We start from the raw sequence: 20,652 nt of genomic DNA on the forward strand, positions 1-20,652 counted from the left end.
GGTAAAATTCAAACTTAATATAAATAAAGTGATAAATCACAGCCACTTTATCACCAAACATTTCTGTCTTGTTTTCAACACTGTGCAATACACACATGTATATATTTTTGAATATGTTTATATTTTTCTCTCTCATATTTTTATATTTGTATTTATTTTGTTATATACCATGTTTGCACTAATTCTGCTACTGACACTTTATTTCTGTACCTTTTCTGTCTCCTCTGTTGCTGTAACAAGTACATTTCCCCATGTGGGATGAATAAAGTCTCTCTTATCTTATCTGATCTTATGATAATGTGTTATTACTGAATAAACTGCCATCATATACATATATAATCAGGAAATTAGTCATTCTGCATAATGAATACTTTTTAAGTATATTTTGACAACATGTTTGAGTATTTCCACTCTGTAATGGTATTTTAAAGTAAAGTAAAGTATCTGAGTATTTCCTGCACAGCTGGTAAACATTAAGGGGTCACGGTGTTTTTGGAGCGGTCCCTGAACGCAGCACGAGGACGGGCTGATCCGTCAGACTGTTTCCGGTCTGACAGCAGAGTGAGTGTGTGTTTCTGGGTGTTTCTGAGTGTTTCTGGGTGTGTGAGGGTGTTTTGGGGTCAGCTGGAGTTTGTCTCCGTAGTTTTAAAGTTTCTGGAAACTTTATTTGAGCTCGTGAAGGCAGTTCGGCAGCTTCCGGGATGAACGCGCTGCTGCGGCGGGTCGGAGCGGTGAGAGGTGAGTCTGTTCCTACCGAGAAAAGAGCAGAAGAAGAAGTAGAACTAATAATAGTAGTAGTAGTAGTAGTAGTAGTAGAAGAAGAAGAAGACCTCCGACTAACCGCAATGCATGCTGGGTCAGGTGTCTCCGGAAGTACTCAGATCCTTTACTGCTGTAACAGTACAAATACTACACAGTAAAGATACTCTGTTAGAGTAAAAGTACTTAAACACAGTGTAAAATACTCTGTTAGCAGTAAAAGTACTTATAACACAGTGTAAAATACTCTGTTAGCAGTAAAAGTACTTATAACACAGTAAAAATACTCTGTTACAGTAAAAGTACTTATAACAGTGTAAAATACTCTGTTAGAGTAAAAGTACTTAAACACAGTAAAAATACTCTGTTAGCAGTAAAAGTACTTATAACACAGTAAAAATACTCTGTTAGCAGTAAAAGTACTTATAACACAGTAAAAATACTCTGTTAGCAGTAAATACCAAAATGTGGGACATGTTCCCCTGGTCTTCTCTACTACACTCACTGTAAATGTATTAGATGTAGACCCCTTAAAATATGTGTGTGTGTGTGTGTGTGTGTGTGTGTGTGTTAGGTTTCCACGTGTCGTCGCCCCTGACGACCTTTGACCTCCGGAAAGTTGAATTAACGCCTCTGGAGCAGCGGAAACTAACTTTTGACTCCCACACCATGGTGACGGAGCTGGAGAACAGCGGTGAGCAAACAACTGAATAATAATGATGATTATTAATATTATTATTATTATTATTATTACTGATGACAAAGTTTTATTATAACTTTAATTTACAGTCTTACTGAATTTTATTTTGGACTTCATGAGTTTAACGTCTCTGTGTTACCTGTTATCTGTTTGTTTTCTTGTTTAGGTTTTGCGAAGCGCCAGGCGGAGCTGATCACTTCGGCTCTGGTCACTCTGACGACGGCGAACATGGACATCGTTTATAAAGACATGGTGACCAAAGCCCACCAGGTAGCGCGCTTTTATTTTGAAATGTATACTATGTAAAGTACGTACACCAGTGGCATCAAATGGAAACAGTCGAGTAAAGTACAAGTACTTCAGATCTGTACCTAAACACAGTTCTGTGGTCGACACTGTTTCTCTGTCAGGAAATCGCGGTGCAGCAGATCGTCGCTCACCTGGACTCCATCAGGAAGGACATGGTGATCCTGGAGAAGAGCGAGTTCGCAAACCTTCGGTCTGAGAACTCGGTACCACGTTCAGTCTTCCTGTTTATCTTGTTTCTTTAATCGTGTGTTCAGATTCGCTGCCTGGATGTTTTTTCAACTTCCAACTTGAAATCATCAGATGTTTTTTTCCCGTTCTAGTGATTCTTTTAAAGGAGAACCTCTGTATTTCTGAACCTTTACCTTTATTTACACATCCTGGTGTCTGAGTGACTGGTAGGTAGTGAAAGTGTTGGAACTGGTCCAGTAGATCACCTCAGCCAGCAGACACCAAACGGGCTGCAATGGCTGCAACGTGATCCTTTGGGACAACTGCACCTGATCACAGTAGGTCCACTAAAAGAGCTTGTTTGATCCACTGACAGGCTCAGAGTGTTATTCTAAGTGTGTGACAGCATCATGGAAAGGATCCCTACAGAGAGAGACCTGGAAGATCCTTTTGGTTTAACCACAAACAGCACACACACCAGACTACATTCACTAAAACAGGGGTTTTAGGGATCATGTCCATAATGCTGCTGGATCAGTTCCAACACTTTTAGTACCTACCAGTCATTTAGACACTAAAACATCTACCCAGGTTTAAAAATAACAGCATTTAAAAAAATATATATATAGTAGATTTAGTCTGAAAGTAGATTTTAGATCATTAATGAAACAAGTTGATTTACACACAGGCTGAAATAATAGCCACCAAACTCCATTGACAAAAACAGTAATTTTAGGTAGCAGAACATAGGAGTTGCTGGTTTACTGCTGCCTCTGTTGGTTAGTTTATTTGTGTTACTGTGTGACTTTGGTGTTTTAAAACTTTGGTATTTAAATCAGAACTAATGTGTTAAAACACCAAAGCCACAGCAGGTGGACCAGGAGCCTCCTTGTTCTGAGAGTTAAAATCACTACTTTTATAAATGGAGTCTGGCGGCTCCTTAAACTCTCTGTTTTCCTGTAGAAAATGAAGAGAGAGCTGGAGCAGCTACACAACAGACTGAAGGTGAGAAGATGTTATCTACTGTTTGTCATGTTAATAAGACTTTTAATCTAATAGTTAGTTAGTTTGTGGCCCAGTGACTGTTGGTATAAACTGTAATCTACTACACTTGTTTTAATGAGCTGGTGGATGTTTTTTTTTCAGGAGGAGAGTCAGAAGGTCCGAGCAGAAACCAAACTGGACATCAACCTGGAGAGCAGCCGCATCTCTGACATGGTGTGTGTGTGTGTGTGTGTGTGTGTGTGTGTGTGTGTGTGTGTGTGTGTGTGTGTGTGTGTGTGTGTGTGTGTGTGTGTGTGTGTGTGGTGTGTGTGTGTGTGTGGGTCAGGTTTTAAAAACTCCAGTGAGTGAACGCATCATCATTCAAAGGCATCTCAGTCCTCCATCTTTGTCTACACACGATGCATTCAGGGGCAGTGTTGAGTGTAGGTCGCCCGTGTTTCTGTGGCATTTATGGTCTTTTAATAGACTTTTACTGAGGAAGTAACTCACTGCTGACAGCTGCTGATTCAGTGAGCTCACACTCCTAAATTTGCTTAGAACTCATAGGAAAAAAGGCGCTCCTTCCAACTGCAGAACTTGCTTGAGAATTATCGTGTTTTTAAGTTTTCTTCAGCGTCGCAGTAATCCAGTGGCGGTTGTGTGTACAGCCGCGGATACACTGCAAACAGGAGATGCCAACAGCTGATTCGGCATATTTTTAATGGAGCCAACTTGACAAAATGTGAAGAAATTCAGGCTATAAATGTGGTGTTTTTCCGTCAGTTTACTGAACAGGAGAAGAAGCTGATGGAGGCCAGCACAGAGTTCCATCAGAAGGTAATTGTACTGTGTAATACTACCATAATACTACCATAACACTACCATAATACTACCATAACACTGCCATAACACTGCCATAATACTACCATAACACTGCCATAACACTGCCATAACACTGCCATAACACTGCCATAACACTACCATAACACTGCCATAACACTGCCATAATACTGCCATAACACTGCCATAACACTGCCATAACACTGCCATAACACTACCATAACACTGCCATAATACTGCCATAACACTGCCATAACACTGCCATAACACTGCCATAACACTGCCATAACACTGCCATAACACTGCCATAACACTGCCATAACACTGCCATAACACTGCCATAACACTGCCATAACACTGCCATAACACTACCATAACACTGCCATAACACTGCCATAACACTGCCATAACACTGCCATAACACTACCATAACACTGCCATAACACTGCCATAACACTGCCATAACACTGCCATAACACTGCCATAACACTGCCATAACACTGCCATAACACTGCCATAACACTGCCATAACACTGCCATAACACTGCCATAACACTGCCATAACACTGCCATAACACTGCCATAACACTACCATAACACTACCATAACACTGCCATAACACTACCATAACACTACCATAACACTGCCATAACACTACCATAACACTGCCATAACACTGCCATAACACTGCCATAACACTGCCATAACACTACCATAACACTACCATAACACTGCCATAACACTGCCATAACACTGCCATAACACTGCCATAACACTGCCATAACACTACCATAACACTACCATAACACTGCCATAACACTGCCATAACACTGCCATAACACTACCATAACACTACCATAACACTGCCATAACACTGCCATAACACTGCCATAACACTGCCATAACACTGCCATAACACTGCCATAACACTACCATAACACTGCCATAACACTGCCATAACACTACCATAACACTACCATAACACTGCCATAACACTACCATAATACTACCATAACACTGCCATAACACTACCATAATACTACCATAACACTGCCATAACACTACCATAATACTACCATAACACTGCCATAACACTACCATAATACTACCATAACACTGCCATAACACTACCATAATACTACCATAACACTGCCATAACACTACCATAATACTACCATAACACTGCCATAACACTACCATAACACTACCATAACACTGCCATAACACTACCATAATACTACCATAACACTGCCATAACACTACCATAATACTACCATAACACTATGTAAAACTACACCTGATTGGTTGTTTTTAATGTGCGTCCATTTGTGTTTCCTGTGGTCAGAAAGCCGACCTTGAACACGACAACATGGAGCTCAACAAGAAGATGGACCTGCAGGTGGCCTCGCTCAAAACGGTCCTGGAGTCCCTCAAACTGGAGACGATCCGCTACCTGGCAGGTACACGGCAGAGTGTTATCCTAAGTGTGTGACAGCATCATGGAAAGGATCCCTACAGAGAGAGACCTGGAAGATCCTTTTGGTTTAACCACAAACAGCACACACACCAGACTACATTCACTAAAACAGGAATTTTGTTGAGCAGAAAATGGGAGGTGCTGGTCTGCTGCTGCCTCGATCCTGTAGTTTGTTTGTGTTATTCTGAGACTTTTGTCTCTTAAAGAGGTACTTTGTATCTGAACTAATGTGTTAAAACACAAAAGTCGCAGCAACTAGGCCAGGAACTGCTGTGCTCTGTGAGGTTAAATTGAGGTTTTTGTCAATGGAGTCTGGTGGCCATAAAGAGAGCACTCTGTTGAAGCTGATTGGACAGTGACTGTTGTGGGGTAGAAGCTGATTGGACAGTGACTGTTGTGGGCGGGGTTTGGTGACTCTGCTGTGTTCCTTCCTCCTCAGCGTCGGTGTTCTCCTGCCTGGCCATCGCTCTGGGAGTCTACCGGCTGTGGAGGTGAAGGAGCCACAGGCCGACACCTTTGACTCCACTTCATCCTCGACACAAAGTAGTTCCAGGAAAAAACACTGCATTTGTACTTCAGTAAAAGTTTTTGAGTATAATCATGAAAAATACTGAAAAAGTTCTGAAAATATCAAAAGATAAAGTAGTAATGGAGCTCGACTACAAGTTAAAAGTACTGCAGTATTATCGGTTTCATGTACTATCAGCTGACAAAACCTTTGTACTTTTACTAAGGAGGATTTTAAATGCAGGACTTTTGTTGTGACAGAGTATTTATTAGTACTTCTCAGTACTGCGTCCTGGAAATACTGGTGGGAGGTACGAGTGTATCGACCCTTTACATGAACACGTTTATGTATTTGATCGCGTTGCCACGGAAACATATTTTACATTTTAGATTTTTATTGAGCCTGTTTTACTGGGTTTCTTTAACTGACGTGATGAATCTGATCATTTTTATTGATTGACTATTGATCAAACTGCTTCAGTACAAACATTCAGTGTGTTTGATGAAGTTTCACCAGAACAAAAGTCACTTTATTCTGAGTTTACTGACAATAAACGATCATTTACTCCCAACATATCAGTAATAAAGTATATATATAATAATAGTAGCTGGTGTTTGTTTTGTTTACGATGAAACACAAATAAAGATTTTAAATGAAAAGAAACAAGAAGTGTGATTTTTTTGCTTTATATTAACGCAGCAGCTCCTGAGTCCTGTTCTCTAAAATCCCTGTTTTAGTGAATGTAGTCTGGTGTGTGTGCTGTTTGTGGTTAAACCAAAAGGATCTTCCAGGTCTCTCTCTGTAGGGATCCTTTCCATGATGCTGTCACACACTGAGAACAACAGTAACTTAACCTCGGTGGTTTCTTCGTGTTTTAGCAGGTTAGTTTGGATTAAACTTGATATTTGTGAATCACACAACCAAAAGAAAGAAATACAAACACAACAGAAACTTTAAATCCACTAAACCTTTATTTTTAGATTTGAAACCTAAATGACAATAAAACTGAGATCAAAGATTAATCACTGTTCACACAAACACAAACAAGTTTCAGACTCTTTTATTGAAGATCAGCTCGAGACCAAACGGGGAAGAAAAAGAAAAAAACCAAAAACAAAGACGACTCAGATTCTCCGACGAGACGCTTCCTTCCTCCCGAAGAGCGGCCGGAGTCCTGGCTCGTCCAATCAGATGATGCTTACCTTTAAAAGCAGCCAAGAAACAACTGAACAACCTGAGACTAGCCGTCATTAAACCTCCCGACCAGTTTGACTATTTACAGACGAAACAGCAGCTGTTAGATTCAATCAGTTACACCAGAGATACCAAAAAATACTTTAATTTATAAATTAAATCATTTACATCCGTTAGCCAAAAACAAAACAGTTCTTTTTTTAATTTTCTATATAAACAATCAGTTCAGGTTGAATTCGAGAAACAGGCGGCCTGAAATGGTCGCGCAGAATCCAAATACAAAAATGTATTCAAGTGTACGTCGCTGTGGAGGACCCCGCCTCCGCACGCCAAAAACTAACACAAAAAACAAAAAAACACCTTTTCCTCAAAAACCCCCAAAGAAAAGGTGAAGGTGAGGCTGAGAGCAGCATCGTTACGCTTTACTTTGATCCGATTGCACTTCGTCTGTTAAAACCACCTCCTCTTCCTCTTTCTTCACGTCAAGGAGCTCGCCGGCCGCGGGCTCCACTTCCTGTTTGACTGGGGTGGTGACGGTGGCGGTGACAGCGGCGGTGACAGCGGCGGCAGCGGCAGCAGCGGCGGCAACGGCACAGGAAGTGTCTCCTTCTTCTTCTTCTTCGTTCTTTATGAAGGCGCTCAGCGGGTGGTCAGAGAGCACCTTGTTGGGCGACGGCGTGACGTCGAGGTACGACGACGTCTGAGGAGGCAAACGGCAGCAGGTCAAACGTCTGACGGGTTAATTAGTAATTATCATTGTTATTAGTGATTTATTCTACAGTTACTCACGTTTTTATAATCTTCAAAACAGGAAGGATGGAAGTTCTGAGGAAAGAAAACACAAACAGATCAATCAGACTTATCGATCATCAGCTTACTGTCAGGTGGAAGCTGTGGAGATAAATCCAGGAGCTCCAACCAGACTTCACTCACATTTTGTCTAATTTTAGGGGAGAACTTGACTGAGTTCACAGCTTCAGAGTTCAGAAGCAGATGTTTTTGTCATTTAGGGATTTGATCAGTTTTATCATCAATTATTCTGCAGGTTATTTTATCAATGATGGAATAAAAAGGAGAGAGGATTTTTCAAAATACACAGTACAGTTCGTACAGCGCTCAAATGTCTCACTTTGTCCACAAGACTGTTTCTGTTGATCGACTAATCACTAAACTGTTGAAGCTCTACACTCCAAACACACAGTCTGGTGGTGGAGGAGTCATGTCGTCCACTCTCATTCTTTTATTTATTTTCTTATTTTCACTGTATTTTGAACAGAGTCTGGTGGCGGCGGTGTCGTGTCATTACCTTGTCATCAACCTTGACGGCGTTCTTCAGGAACCAGTCCTCCTCCTCCTCCACCCAGTACGTCTCAAACGGCTCCTGACAGATTTCACACGACTGCGGGAGGAAAAAAACCAACATTTAGTCACTTAGTGTCTTGTTTTTCTCTCCTGTCACACTGAAGCAGGAAGATCGTCACCACCTTCAGCATTAAAATAAAGATCAAAACATCTATTTCACGCTGGACGCTGTAGAGTTACTACTTCCTCCACCAGGGCTGCATTCACTGTCCACCATCTTGTTTTTAACGAGGAGCCCAGCCGATGAGTCTCACCTCTCCCACTTGGTCCTTGGTGGCCTTCACGCTCTGGAACTCCTTCTCCTTCGCCGCCGCCTGGCTCTTCTGGACCTCCTCCTCGTTCTCCTTCTCGAAGAAATGACTCTTGGCTCGCTCCTCCAGGTCGGCGATCTCCTCAAACTCGATCCAATCCTGACGGACACACAGACGAGTGTTTATTCACTCTTATTTTATTGCTTCTGTTCTTCCCAAGTTTGTTTTTCTAAAACTTCGTGGGCTACAAACGTGAAGCTACAGTTTGCACAACACTGTCTGCTGTCAAATAAAAATAAAAACAGAATAAATGAACAAATAAATTAAGTCTAGAAGCAAATCTGGACAGTTGTGATAAAAACAGACTTGTTTCTCTTCTGTATTAATTCTAAAATGTAAAAGTAATAATTGCCCATAGTTGTTTGCTGTAAAATGAACTGACCCTAACATTGAGTTGAGGTAAAGTGTAAATATCTGTGTACTGGAGTCCATTTTGGTTTTTGGGGCTACAAACACAAACATAATCTTTTCACTGAGTTTCTTGAGGAAAATAAATAAACTGTTTTTCCTTCTTGGTCTTTTAACTCTTCATAAAGTCACGTGACACAGCTGCAGCATAAATACTGAAAATACTGATAAATCAAATTAAATCTCACCGTGAGCGTGTAGTACCAGCGGCGGTGTGTGATCTTCTTGCTGGCCACCTTGCCAGCGTGGTTCTGTCTGAAGTGCCAGTCCAGGTGGTCGGCGTACATGTCGGTCTGGGCGGCGGTGAAGCGCATGCTGCACAGGCAGCACTGGTTCCCTGAGTACAGCCTGGTCACCACGCTCTCATACCGCCTGGAGGAGGAGGAGGAGCAGAACGACACGGTGAGTCTCAGCCACGGCTCAGACACACGGACAGTCGTGGTGCTTGTCAGAGTACCGGAGAAATGAACACTGGCAGCTGAGTAAATTCACGTGAAGCCAGTTTGGTGAAGTGACCGTCGGGCCCAAACACTTTTACCAGACGTCTGTAAATCAGCTGATAAATTAGTGTCACAACCTGCGAAATGATTCGTTAACGCTCGGAACATTTCTAAAGTCTTCCAGAGCTGCTCCATTAAACCCATTCAAGTTAGCAAAGGGCTAACAGGAAGTTAGCGGACGCTAGTGAGCACCGATTAACCCTGATAAGAAGTAAACAAGGAACTTGTTTAAACACTAAGGAATAAAATAAAAACACATCTTCTCTGTAGCTCATAAACAAAGTGAGCACCTGAATGTAGAGTTCAGGAGACTCGTGACCATCTGAGACCACGTTGGTCTCATGAAAACACTTCAGCTCAGATTTTATAAGGACTCATCAGCCGACGTGTCCTGTACTCACTGCTTCATGTCGTCGATGGTGAAGCTGGTGAGGTCTGGGATGTCATCCTCCACCTCGTCGTCCTGCTGCTCCTCCTCTTCCTCCTCCTCTATCGCAGGTGGATCCGCTGGAGGCGGCACAGTGGAAGATTCTGGAGAAACAAAGACCGATTATTCAACATAACAGCGACAGCTTTAATAAACGCGGTGGCCTCGATTCACCGATGAAGCAGTAGGAATGTGGGAGGGTCCACTGACCGGTGGTGGCGGGCAGCGCGGCGTCGGGCTGCGAGGGTTTGATGATGCCGTTGGAGATGAGTTTGGACAGCAGGTCGTTGACGTCGACCTGACCGAAGTGGTTGTCTGAAGGGGCACCTGGCTGAGCTGCAGGGACACAAACACATTTCACTGGAGAACAATCTAGATTTAAGAGACGACGGCGTCCACGTTTCAGCCTTTAATTTACTGGTTCATAGAACAGGATCTTACTCTGCGGTCTGAAAGGCACTGGGTTCTGAGACAGGAAGGGCTGGTTCAGGTTCACCATCATGTTCACCTGAAAAACAAGAGGCCATTTCAGAACACAGCGACGATCGCTGAAACTATTTTATCCAGATGACCAAACGAATATTTGGGCCATTGTGATTGGCCGACAGCCGTGTCACTCACCGGCTGCTGCATGCCGACCGCCGGGGCCGGCGTGTTGTAGAAGGGGGCGGGGCCCGGCTGGCTGAAGGCCGGCGCCGGCTGCATGTTGAAGTTTCCTGCCGACTGTATGTTCTGCTGAGCCGGGAACGCCAACGGCCCGGCGGGGAACTGAGGGTTCATGGGCTCCTGGAAACGCTGGGGGGCCATGTTGAAGTTCTGCTGGGGGGCGATGGGACTCTCGTAGATGGACGGGGCCATCGGCCTCATGGGGGGCTGGGGGGCAAACCTCAGGGGGCCCTGCTGGCCGGGGGCGCACTCATAGAGGCCGCCGCCCTGGTGGGGCACGTTGGCCATGTCGAATCTGGGCCCCTGCTGGCCGGGACCATCGAAGCGCATCGGCCCGGGGCCGTCGAACCTCATCGGGCCCATCTGGTTTGGAGGACTCTCGAAGCGCACCGGCCGCTGCTGGAAGCCCATCGGTCCAGATCCTGGACCAGGAGCCATGTTGTTAAAGCGCTGCATCGGGCCCTCGAAGTGGCCCGGTCCGGGTCCCTGACCCTCAAACCTCCCTGGCGGCTGCTGACCGACCGGACCGTCAAACCTCCCAGGGCCCTGAGGGTGGGGGCCGTCAAACCGCCCCATACCATCTCCGCTCCTTATCGGACCATGAGGCATGTGGGGGCCGTCGAACCTCTCTGGCACGTTATGGTGAGGCGGTCCGCCGGCATCAAACCTGCCGGGACCCTGGTGGTGAGGGCCGTCAAACCGGGACGAGTCATCAAAGCGCCCGGGGCCGCTCCCCTCGTACCACCCCCGAGGGTGCGGTCTGGAGGGGCCCATGTGCCCGGGTCCGTCATATTGGGCAGGGGGGTGTCCTCCGTCATGAGGGGGCGTGTGACCCGGAGAGTCGCCGTGCGGTCGGACAGCAGACAGTGGCCCTCCGCGGGCCGGTGCCTTCAGGATGGATTTCGGGGGAGGTGGAGGATGAGGGTGAGGAGGGGGGAGATCCAGATTGAGGGGCCCGTCGTCGGAGTGCTCGCTGTTGGGACTTTCGAAACGCGGGACCGGGCTCGCTTCTGCCACCTCTTTCTGGTGTAGCGGCGACAGGCGCTCGCGCTCGAACCTGGGGGCCTGCGGGTCCAGACCGGCTGGGCTCGGACAGTTCCTGTGGACCACGGTGCCCGAGGGCGTGGGCCCCTCCGGTCTCCGTGGGTCGGGGTGTCTGGAGTCAGCAGGTGGGCCGTACCGCCGCGGAGCGTCATAGCCGCTCTTCTGCTCCTCGCGCTCATCGTAGCGCTGGCGCTCCGTCAGCGGTGAGGTCCACTCCCTCTCACCTGGAAACAACAGGTATGAACTCATGAGGTCATCCTCTGACTTCCTGTTACAGTTTGGCCTTCACACCACTAAAGACACAAACTACAGAGATCTACAGGTGGACCAAACAGGATCTCCCCCTCCTAAACTCTTCCTCTCTCTCTCTAACTACAGACTACAACTCCCATGATCACCAGGGGCTGATCAAGCAGCTCCGCCTCAGGATGAGCATGTGATTAAATGTGTAAACTGTGATCTCTTTAGATGAGTCGCTAACCCTGCTGAAGTATCACTGATGGAGACCCTGACACCCTGCAGCTCCAGAACCTGACCTCTGACCTCTCTGTGGATGAAGACGACAGATAACAGATGATATTCGGCTTCACAGATCAGGTCAAGAACAGATAAAAGGCCTCGCGGCTTCGCCGGCCGACTTACTGGACTCTCTGGGGTCGGCTCTCCTCCTGAAGCGAAGGCCCGGCAGAGACTTCAGAGTGGGGAACTCTTTGCCGTGGTTGTACTCCTCGATCATGGGGCCGAGCGGAGGCCGGGGCTCCTCGCGCTCTTTACTCCGCCTCTCGCCTGTGAGACACATCAGGGAGACGTGAGTCGAAACAGGAGGGATGGGCAATGAAATTAGCATGTTTTCATATGACTACAGTGGATTTAAAAAGCTGCCCAGTCTCTCTCACTCTGCTCTTCAGTCTATTTAACAAACTGCAAGATCGTGTCCAAACAGCAAGCAAGACTCATGTTCAGTGGATCAATAACGTCCCACAGCCTGTGAGGTTTGTCTCGTCTTTGAGGAGCAGCAGCTACCTCAAGTCGCAGCAGATGGGAATCCAAATAAATAAAGATATTAACAAATCTTGTTTTTAGATTTCACATCGCATTTGACAAACATCTTGAACAGTGAATATTTGGCAAATTGCTTAAATAATAAATTAGCTAGTTGCCAATTCATGTTCTATTGATCAGACTGATTCATATTTTCCCCCCAGATCACAGATCTCAGCTCACCTGGCCTTTCCCGTGACGTCCGGCTGTATTTATGGGCGCTCCGGCTGCCGCCCGTCTTCTCCGCCTGCACCACCGCCTCCTCGCCGTCCTCCAGGCCGTCCGGGACCTCCCAGTCCTCGCCAGCGGCCCGGTGGGTGACCTGCGTCTTCCTCAGCTTGGACTTGTGCTCGTAGTACGACAGCTCCGCCGCATCCATGCCGTCGTGGGGGCGGGGCTGGGCGGAGGAGGGCGAGGCCAGCAGCGACGGCTTCTTGGTGGGGAAGCTGCCGGTGTCGTCCCAGCCGTCGGAGTGCTGCTGCTTCTCCTCCTGGTACTGGAAGAAGTGTTTGATCTGGTGGGCCATGTTCAGGAAGTCCTCCTGGGAAATCTCCCCGCTCTCCAGACGCTTGCTGGCCTGCAAACACAGGCGGATAAACGACAGACTTTTAGAGGGAAATCTGGAGGAATAAGACGCTTTTCCAACAACTAATACTTTTCCTCTGATCAATAACTGTTTAGAATCAGTTTTTCCTTTTGTCTAATAGGACGTCAACATGTGTCAGCTTTAAGACTTTAATATCACCGTTAAATTACATTTAAGGCCAATTCTGCAACAAAAGAAACATCAAAACAGAAAATATCTGCGTCACTATGTATCAGTCAATTTGCTCTCAGTTCAAAATTTTAATTAACGTAAAATGACAATAACTGGCTGAGTAAAGGAACATTCCTCCAAATGTCAGTCAGGTTAGCTAACTAGCTAGCTCCTCCGCACCATCTAGACTAATGCCACCAGGGGACAAAGTTTGAGATTGAGTAAAAAAAATCTTCTTAAAAAGAATTTTTTTATTAGTAAATGCACATTTAAGAATTTAATTTTAGACTTTTAAGGACGTCCTGTAATACATGTCGGTATTAATTTGAATTTTTCTTTCTACATGACTCCTGAGAGTCTGTGAGCAGCGTTTGTGACGCACCCTCCTGAGCAGGTCCTTCTTGGAGGCGGAGTTGAGGACTTCGGGTATCTGCAGGTTGGCGTCCACGCTGAGACGATGCTTCGGGGTGCGGGGGGTGGTGGGCCGACTCGGGGTGCTGTACTGTTTGTGTCTCTGAGGACCGGGCTTCACGTGGGAGTCGTCCGGCTTCAGACTGGAGAGGAGGCACAAAGGTGGTTTGTCAAAGTTTAAAGTTATCACACACCCCTTCACTCTGGTAATGACCCTGACAGCCTCTTAAAGTGGAACAAATGTGGGAGGAAGTGATGGACTTACTTTTTGTTCTCCTCCCAGCCGCTCCTCCAGCGGTGAGGAGCGTCCTTGGTCTCCTTGCCACCTCCGTCGTGGCTCCGTGGGGAATGAGAGTCTCTGGACTCGGGGTGCCGGTCGTCTGCCGGCCTCTTCGACCTCCTGCTCTCCGACTGGTTCTTCTTGGGTGCCAGCCGGTCCTCTCGGCTGGGTTTGCCGTGCTCCGGTTCGTCACCGCGGACCCTCCTGGGCTTGCCGGGTTTGTGGGAGGGCGACGGGGAGAGCGAGCTGCTCCTGGTTCTGCTCTTGGGCGACCGCCTGTCCTTCCTCTTCGGGGAGGCGGCGGGGGAGCGCGACCTGGACCGTGAGCGAGTGCGCTTCCTGGCGTGCGTCCGGGCGTTGCCTCCGGTCTTGAAGTCAGCTTTGTCTGTGGACTCGTCGCGGTCGTGTTTGGTCACCGAGCCGTTCACCAGCTTCCCTTTGCTGGACCGCTGAGGCTCGGCTCTCCGTGCGGCCTCCTCTCGCTCCTTCTTCTCGGTGCATCTCTTCTTCTCCTTCAGCTCCTCGTCTTTGGCCTCTCCCGTCTTGTCCTGCGTGCGTTTCCTCAGCCGGGGGTCTTTCTTGGTGCTGTCAGCTGACTTTGGGATCTCAGCCTCTGGCTGTTTGTTTTTACTCTGGACACTTTTGGCCATCGGAGACGGACACTTGGACTTGGGCTTCTCCTCTGGCGCCTCCTTCCTCGGCGTCCTAGGCTTGTCGGACCGGGAGGACTTCTCAGGCGTGAGCGCAGAACTTCCTGTTGCATTTGTGTCCGCTTTCTTCCCAGCAGGCTGTTCTTTGGGATGGGAGGGAGCTGGGGGGCCGGGGCGGTTCAGACGGGGGTCTCTGGTGGACGGCTTGGTGTCTGTCTGAGTCTGAGGAGGGATCCAGGGTCGGACCACAGGAACGGTTTGGGCAGCGGGCTTTGGCGTCATGCTCGACGCCGCTGGAGTGGAGGCAGGAGTCGACGCTGGCAACACGAATCCACCCGCCTGCAGATACAGGAAACAACGGTTGGTCCAAACAGTGCAGCAGGGACGACGCACAAGTCATCAGGTAGGAAACAGATACAGGCGTCAGTTTGGCACCAAAACTCTTATTTGTTCTGTGACTTGCTTCAGTAATTTAACAAATCTCTGGACTTTTCCTGTCTGGAGTGGACTTTATCGTACATAATTCACTCTGTGCGCCGCAGATCAGCAACCAAACGCTGTCCATTGACCCACATCCTCTCAGATATCACACAGCTGGCGTGTCAGAGGACAGAGACGGGCCTCTGGTTTAGTTTATAAACTCAAAAGTGGCAACTAAAATTGCTTCGAAAAATGTCGCTCACTGCTCAAAACGTTTATCAGGCCAGATACGACACGATTAAAGGAAATTAGGATACAAAGACCTGCCGGGTTTGTGCAGTTTTAATGGTCGACCTGATCATCACGCCGGCCACACAGCTGTTGTGTTACTACCTCGCTGAGCTGCTGTGGCGCCGTCAGCCAGCTTGTCGGTCTTTCAATATTGACTTTGGCCTCGATAATGACCATCACATAAAAGCCCAGTTTAACAATGAAGGGATCCTGTCCACAGACGAGCTATGGGGCTTTTAACTTTAGACCAATACAGGAAGTGTTGAGTTTAAGAAAACATTTCCTGTCTGTAACATTATTTTTAACGGACAAGACTGCGACTCTACATACACCGTACATACCCACTGTCTAGTTTTCTAACTAAATGTAGTAATGAGAAAACATCTGGTCCTCACTTACAGCGGCTCCATTTTTGACATACTAGAACAACAAGGTGGGAGGACCTGTGTGTGGATAGCTAGAATCTACTGGGTCAGCCCTCATCAGTCCTACCAGCTGAGCTTTGGTCTGCTCCAGCTCCAGCTCGATCTTCTTCTGCTGGAGCTCCAGAAGCTGCTTCTGTTTGGCCAGCAGCTGCTGCCGGATTAGCTGCTCCTGGGTCAGGCTGGACTGGCTGACGAAGGGGGCCGGCTGGGGGCTTGGTGCTGCTGCTGGAGCCGAAGCCGGAGCCAGAGCCGGTGCTGGAGCTGGAGCTGTAGCCGGAGCCGGTGCTGGAGCCGGAGCAGGCGGAGATGACGGCGGGGGCTGCGGCTGCTGGGCGGGGGCAGGCTGCGGAGAGGACGCCTCCTCAGACTGGAGACGCACCGAGGTTACAGGGTCAGAGGACAGAACGGTTAAAAGTCAAGAGAAGCAACTTCACACCGAGTCCACCTCAGACTGTTTTATGACTTCAGACCATTTTAGAGGATCAGACTTTGTTTAGAGGGAACAAAGACAGAAAACATAAATACGGCTGTAAAAACCCTGTAAACGTTTAAGCAAATTTAAACATTTAAGAGATTTTATAAGAATTTATAAGAAATAAGTAGCTGCAACCCAACAATAATCTCAAATTCCCAGTGACGTCTTTAAATTGCTTTTCTGGTGAAAAGATCAGCACAAAGGCATCTGATTTTCCATCATATACGGCTAAAAAACAAACATTTTAAGCACCTGGGACCAGAAATATGAGACATTTTTTGCTTTAAGAAAAAAAAAAAAAGATTCAAACTAGTAAGCGATAATCAAAATAGTTGTCATTTAACTTTCTGATAACTGACTGAAGAATTGGAACTTCAGACTTCCTTTGTTTTGTATTGAAGGTTTTAATAAGACAAGACAGAGTGATTTTACCTAAAGGGAGTAAAACTGCTCGTACCTGCTTTGTAAGTGAAAATGGATTCATGTTTTCTTGAATTGTCCTATAAATGTACATGAAGCTCTTTTTAAACCTGCTGATGAACACTTTAAGGAAACACGCCCGGCCTGCTGTGGTGTCTGCAGCGCATACACACCTGCTTTAAAAACTTGGGGTTGACATGAATGCTGGCGTTGACGGTGGGCGGCAGCGGCTTGATGGGCCAGGCCGGGTCCACGGAGTTGACCCGGACGTCCAGCGCGTACAGTTTCTTCAGCGGAAACACGTCGTCCCATGTCGACCGTAACTTGAACAGACTCTTTCTAGTGTTTTCATCCACCTACAAACAGAGGACAGGACTTGGTCCACAGCTACTGAACATAAAGCTAAAAACATCACTTCAGCAGCATCACAGCAAAAGCTAATAAAGCACTTTTACTACTATTACAGCCTTTACAGCTTAAAAAGTATCGGTTAACTCTCTCTGAACAGGTAAAAACACAAGAATAATTGTTTTAAATTTAAAAAGCATGGCATGAACCCACCCTCCCACACTTTTATTAGCAGGACTACGTTATGGCGTTAAGTACACAGGAGCAGAGTGCAGGAGATCACACATAAAAAGCAAGCAACACAACAAACAGGAGGGAAGTGAAGTGGGCTGCTAAAGATTTTTAGTGCTTAATTTTTAAAAACAATGCTGAACGGCAGGAAAGAGAACTGTACCTTTTCAAAGACACATATAAATGAAGTGATTAGGTTTTTAGCAAACACTGCAAGGTACTCTCCTCCAACATTCTTCACTATGGAATCCACTAAGTACAAAACTGGAAGCTTCTCGGAAGATGGGGCCTGGAGCAATAGAGAACTCGACAAGTTTAGAAAACAACAGGGGTTAAAAAAAAACAACATTTCAGAACAAATGCTCAAATCACAGCCTGACAGGACTAACAGGGGCTCAACGCCCTCCCCCTCACCACCCGCTGTGTGAAAAAGTAAAATTAAAACGGGGAAAAATGAAATCTGTGCCAGGTGAGGAAAAAAAACCACACATCCGATAAAAAAGGGAAAAAATAAAGTTTTCAAAAAAAGCAGTCCACAGCTCGCACGATGTTTTCGTTCAGGAATCAGAGTAAAATAATAAAAAAAAAAAGGCAAAATACTCCAATTAAGTCCTTTGAGGTCACTCTGGAGGTTTGACCACAGCCGCGATCAAATCTAAAACAAGAAAATATGCAGCAAAAATCTGTCATCTTCGGTGGTTAATGGGTCAGTTCAGTGATCTCAGGAAGACAACGATCCTTCCCTGAAGTCAGGGGAGATAAAAACATGTCCGTGAAGGGGAAAAAAGGGAGTGAGTCCAGTCCTCGGGAACAGCTTTACCTCCAAAGAGGGTCTTTTTCCTTCAACCACTCTTTGTACTTTACCCAGATGACACATCAGCGAGTTTTACTCTTTAACGCCACACCCAGTGAGCTGTAAGCACTCACACTTTCAGTTTTAGCCCTCAAAAGGTTTTTCTCCCCTCGAGTTGTTAAAAAACACCAACACCCAGTTAGAAAATAGAACAAACGACCTGTAGGCGTTTAGTTAAAGAGGCTGCGGTTTAAACTCTGCACACTGTAGCAGGAGTCTGCTGTCACTGAACTGTGCAGCATCAGCTGAGTAAACACTGTTTGTACAACCAGTCCGAACGAGCCGAGTCAGTAAATGAAACCAGAGTCATACCAATAAATTACACTGGGAAATAAAAAATGACAAAAAGCACATTTCACATTTTTTATTATAACATTTTAACCATTCAATGACATTTCAGTAAATCAAGATTCACTAGTGAATTAATGCAAAGAAACGTTTTTTCTCCTCCTGATCTGATCAGGCTTCAAGAGAGCAAAGCTTTGTTTGGCTGGGCGTAAACACTGACCACAGGGGTGACGGAGGCAAACTGCTGACTGAAGAGCATTTCTATAGAAGGGGCTCAAAGAGGCCTCGTCTCCTAAGCTGGACACTTGGCTACCCGACAACAGGTAATAAAGTAGACTGAAAACCAACCTCAGACATATCGATGAGGCCTGGTATTAATCAGATCTGAGGAGCGTGACTACAAGGTGACTACACTGTGGTGGTACGAAGGGCCAAAATACTTGTAGTGGCTATAAATAAGTCAGGGCTGCAAATGATCAGTGAAAATCCACCGTAACTAAAGACTAAAAGACTAAAAGCAGCTAAATCTATGAGCCTTTACAGAGCTGGTGATCTACGGCCTTCACCTGTATGATTACATTCAATTAAATGGTCTAATAGTTCTTATTTATACTCCAGAAACTTAATGAGCCAAGTTGGTCGGTTTACAACTGAAGTGCACTCAGTAACTGAACCACAGAGAGCTGGCTGAGCTTTAGGAGCTCCTGGACTCTGAACTAGAAGTCACATTAGCACATGTAGCTAGCTAACAAATCCAGTATTTTAAATCTAAAATACTTTCAACAACAGTTAACCCTCCCATCTGTCTTCTCTGACTTTCTTTAAGGTGTTAGTATCTCTCTCTGTCCTGCTGTCTTCCTGCTCTGAAACCTCCACTTTGGAGAACTTGTTAACAAATGTTTGTTTGTTTAATTTAAAACCAAACAAACAAACGGCACCACTGTAGCCATAGCAACGATTAAACTTAAAGTCACAGTCCCGATATTCGACTTTTAATAACTAAAAATCGCCTAAAAACCCATAAAAGTGATATTTTAAGCTCTTAACTGTGAATTTAAGTTTTCACGGTGGATTTTAACTTCAGTCTAGGCCCGACAGCTCACCAACTCACAGCTAATCTCACTTCAAGGCGGCGAGTTTCGACAAATAACTTCTTGTTTTAAGAGGCCAAACTAAAAAGAAATCTGTAATAAAATAGTCGAGGGTTTTTCCACTTTAATACACAAATGTAGTGTTGAAGCGATGTGGCGCCACTCGGCAGCGGAATGTGGCGTAACGTTAGCTGGTGTGTCATGTCGCTAGCCGCCATGTTTAGCTAGCAGCTAACATAGCCGACTGGGCCTTCTTCTCTACATACATCCACATAAAGCATCTGAAATTGAAAGTATTCTATATTTATAAAAACCTTGCTTATTTGCGCTTCAATAATTGCGACGATATCCTTGGCGAAGTTGAGGTTTTCCTCGGCCAGGATGGTCAGCATGTTGATGTGCGGCTTGCTGTTGAATGTCAGGTCTTCCAGCGACGACTGATACTCTCGGCAGGCATCTTCCCTCGCCGCTTTGTCGTCCATCTTTGAGCTGAGCGACCAGGGAACACCTACACCAGCCTTATCAATACCACAACCATTGATTAGCAGGCAGTCCATCAACTCGTGTAGCTAACTGTTCGGCCCTGACTCGGCGGGAAATAACGCCGGGTTCGAGGTTAATTTCTGCCGCTGCCTGTCGTCCTTCTCTGTCCGTTTAACGACGACGACAAGATGGCGCCCGTAACTGAGGGCCGCACACGTCACAGCAAAAATTTAATCACCAGCGTGACGTCAGTGCAGCCTCATTGGCTGGTTCCAGGACGCTCGGGCCGGCCCCTCGGTTTCCATTGGTTTGAAGGTATAACAGCCACACAAACGAGCCAATCAGATTGAAGCAATGTCAGCTTATTATTACATAACGGAGATGGAGCCAAAACAACATGCGGTCGAAGCATGGCGGCCCTCTAAAGTCAGCCCAGGCTATAAATTAAGATTTTCAGGATTAATATTTCAATATTAGCAGATATATGCCACGGAATATACATACATTATAATATAATGACGGGATGTATTA

The 20,652-nt window shown here is 46.1% G+C and overlaps 2 protein-coding genes across 2 annotated transcripts; one reads left to right on the plus strand and one right to left on the minus strand.

The window, feature by feature from the left end:
• The first annotated feature begins 541 nt into the window (after positions 1 to 541).
• Positions 542 to 6,339, plus strand: ccdc90b (coiled-coil domain containing 90B). Its single transcript, XM_070843799.1, has 9 exons — positions 542 to 738; positions 1,334 to 1,453; positions 1,626 to 1,729; positions 1,870 to 1,971; positions 2,900 to 2,941; positions 3,083 to 3,154; positions 3,704 to 3,757; positions 5,106 to 5,220; positions 5,677 to 6,339. The coding sequence occupies exons 1-9, from the start codon at positions 702 to 704 to the stop codon at positions 5,730 to 5,732; spliced, it is 702 nt and encodes a 233-aa protein (XP_070699900.1). The 5' UTR covers positions 542 to 701; the 3' UTR covers positions 5,733 to 6,339.
• Positions 6,340 to 6,697: 358 nt separating this feature from the next.
• On the minus strand, positions 6,698 to 20,307 carry pcf11 (PCF11 cleavage and polyadenylation factor subunit). The gene is made up of 17 exons (XM_070843152.1): positions 19,953 to 20,307; positions 17,570 to 17,695; positions 17,001 to 17,183; positions 16,000 to 16,299; positions 14,132 to 15,135; positions 13,838 to 14,009; positions 12,882 to 13,275; positions 12,300 to 12,443; positions 10,569 to 11,881; positions 10,389 to 10,455; positions 10,158 to 10,283; positions 9,922 to 10,051; positions 9,209 to 9,392; positions 8,556 to 8,711; positions 8,246 to 8,338; positions 7,729 to 7,764; positions 6,698 to 7,639 (listed from the first exon to the last, which is right to left on the minus strand). Exons 1-17 carry the CDS (start codon positions 20,193 to 20,195, stop codon positions 7,355 to 7,357), a joined length of 4,956 nt encoding a protein of 1,651 aa, XP_070699253.1. The 5' UTR covers positions 20,196 to 20,307; the 3' UTR covers positions 6,698 to 7,354.
• Positions 20,308 to 20,652: the final 345 nt, after the last annotated feature.

The sequence above is a fragment of the Pempheris klunzingeri genome, chromosome 14 (assembly GCF_042242105.1).
Source record: "Pempheris klunzingeri isolate RE-2024b chromosome 14, fPemKlu1.hap1, whole genome shotgun sequence".
NCBI classification, from domain to species: domain Eukaryota; kingdom Metazoa; phylum Chordata; class Actinopteri; order Acropomatiformes; family Pempheridae; genus Pempheris; species Pempheris klunzingeri.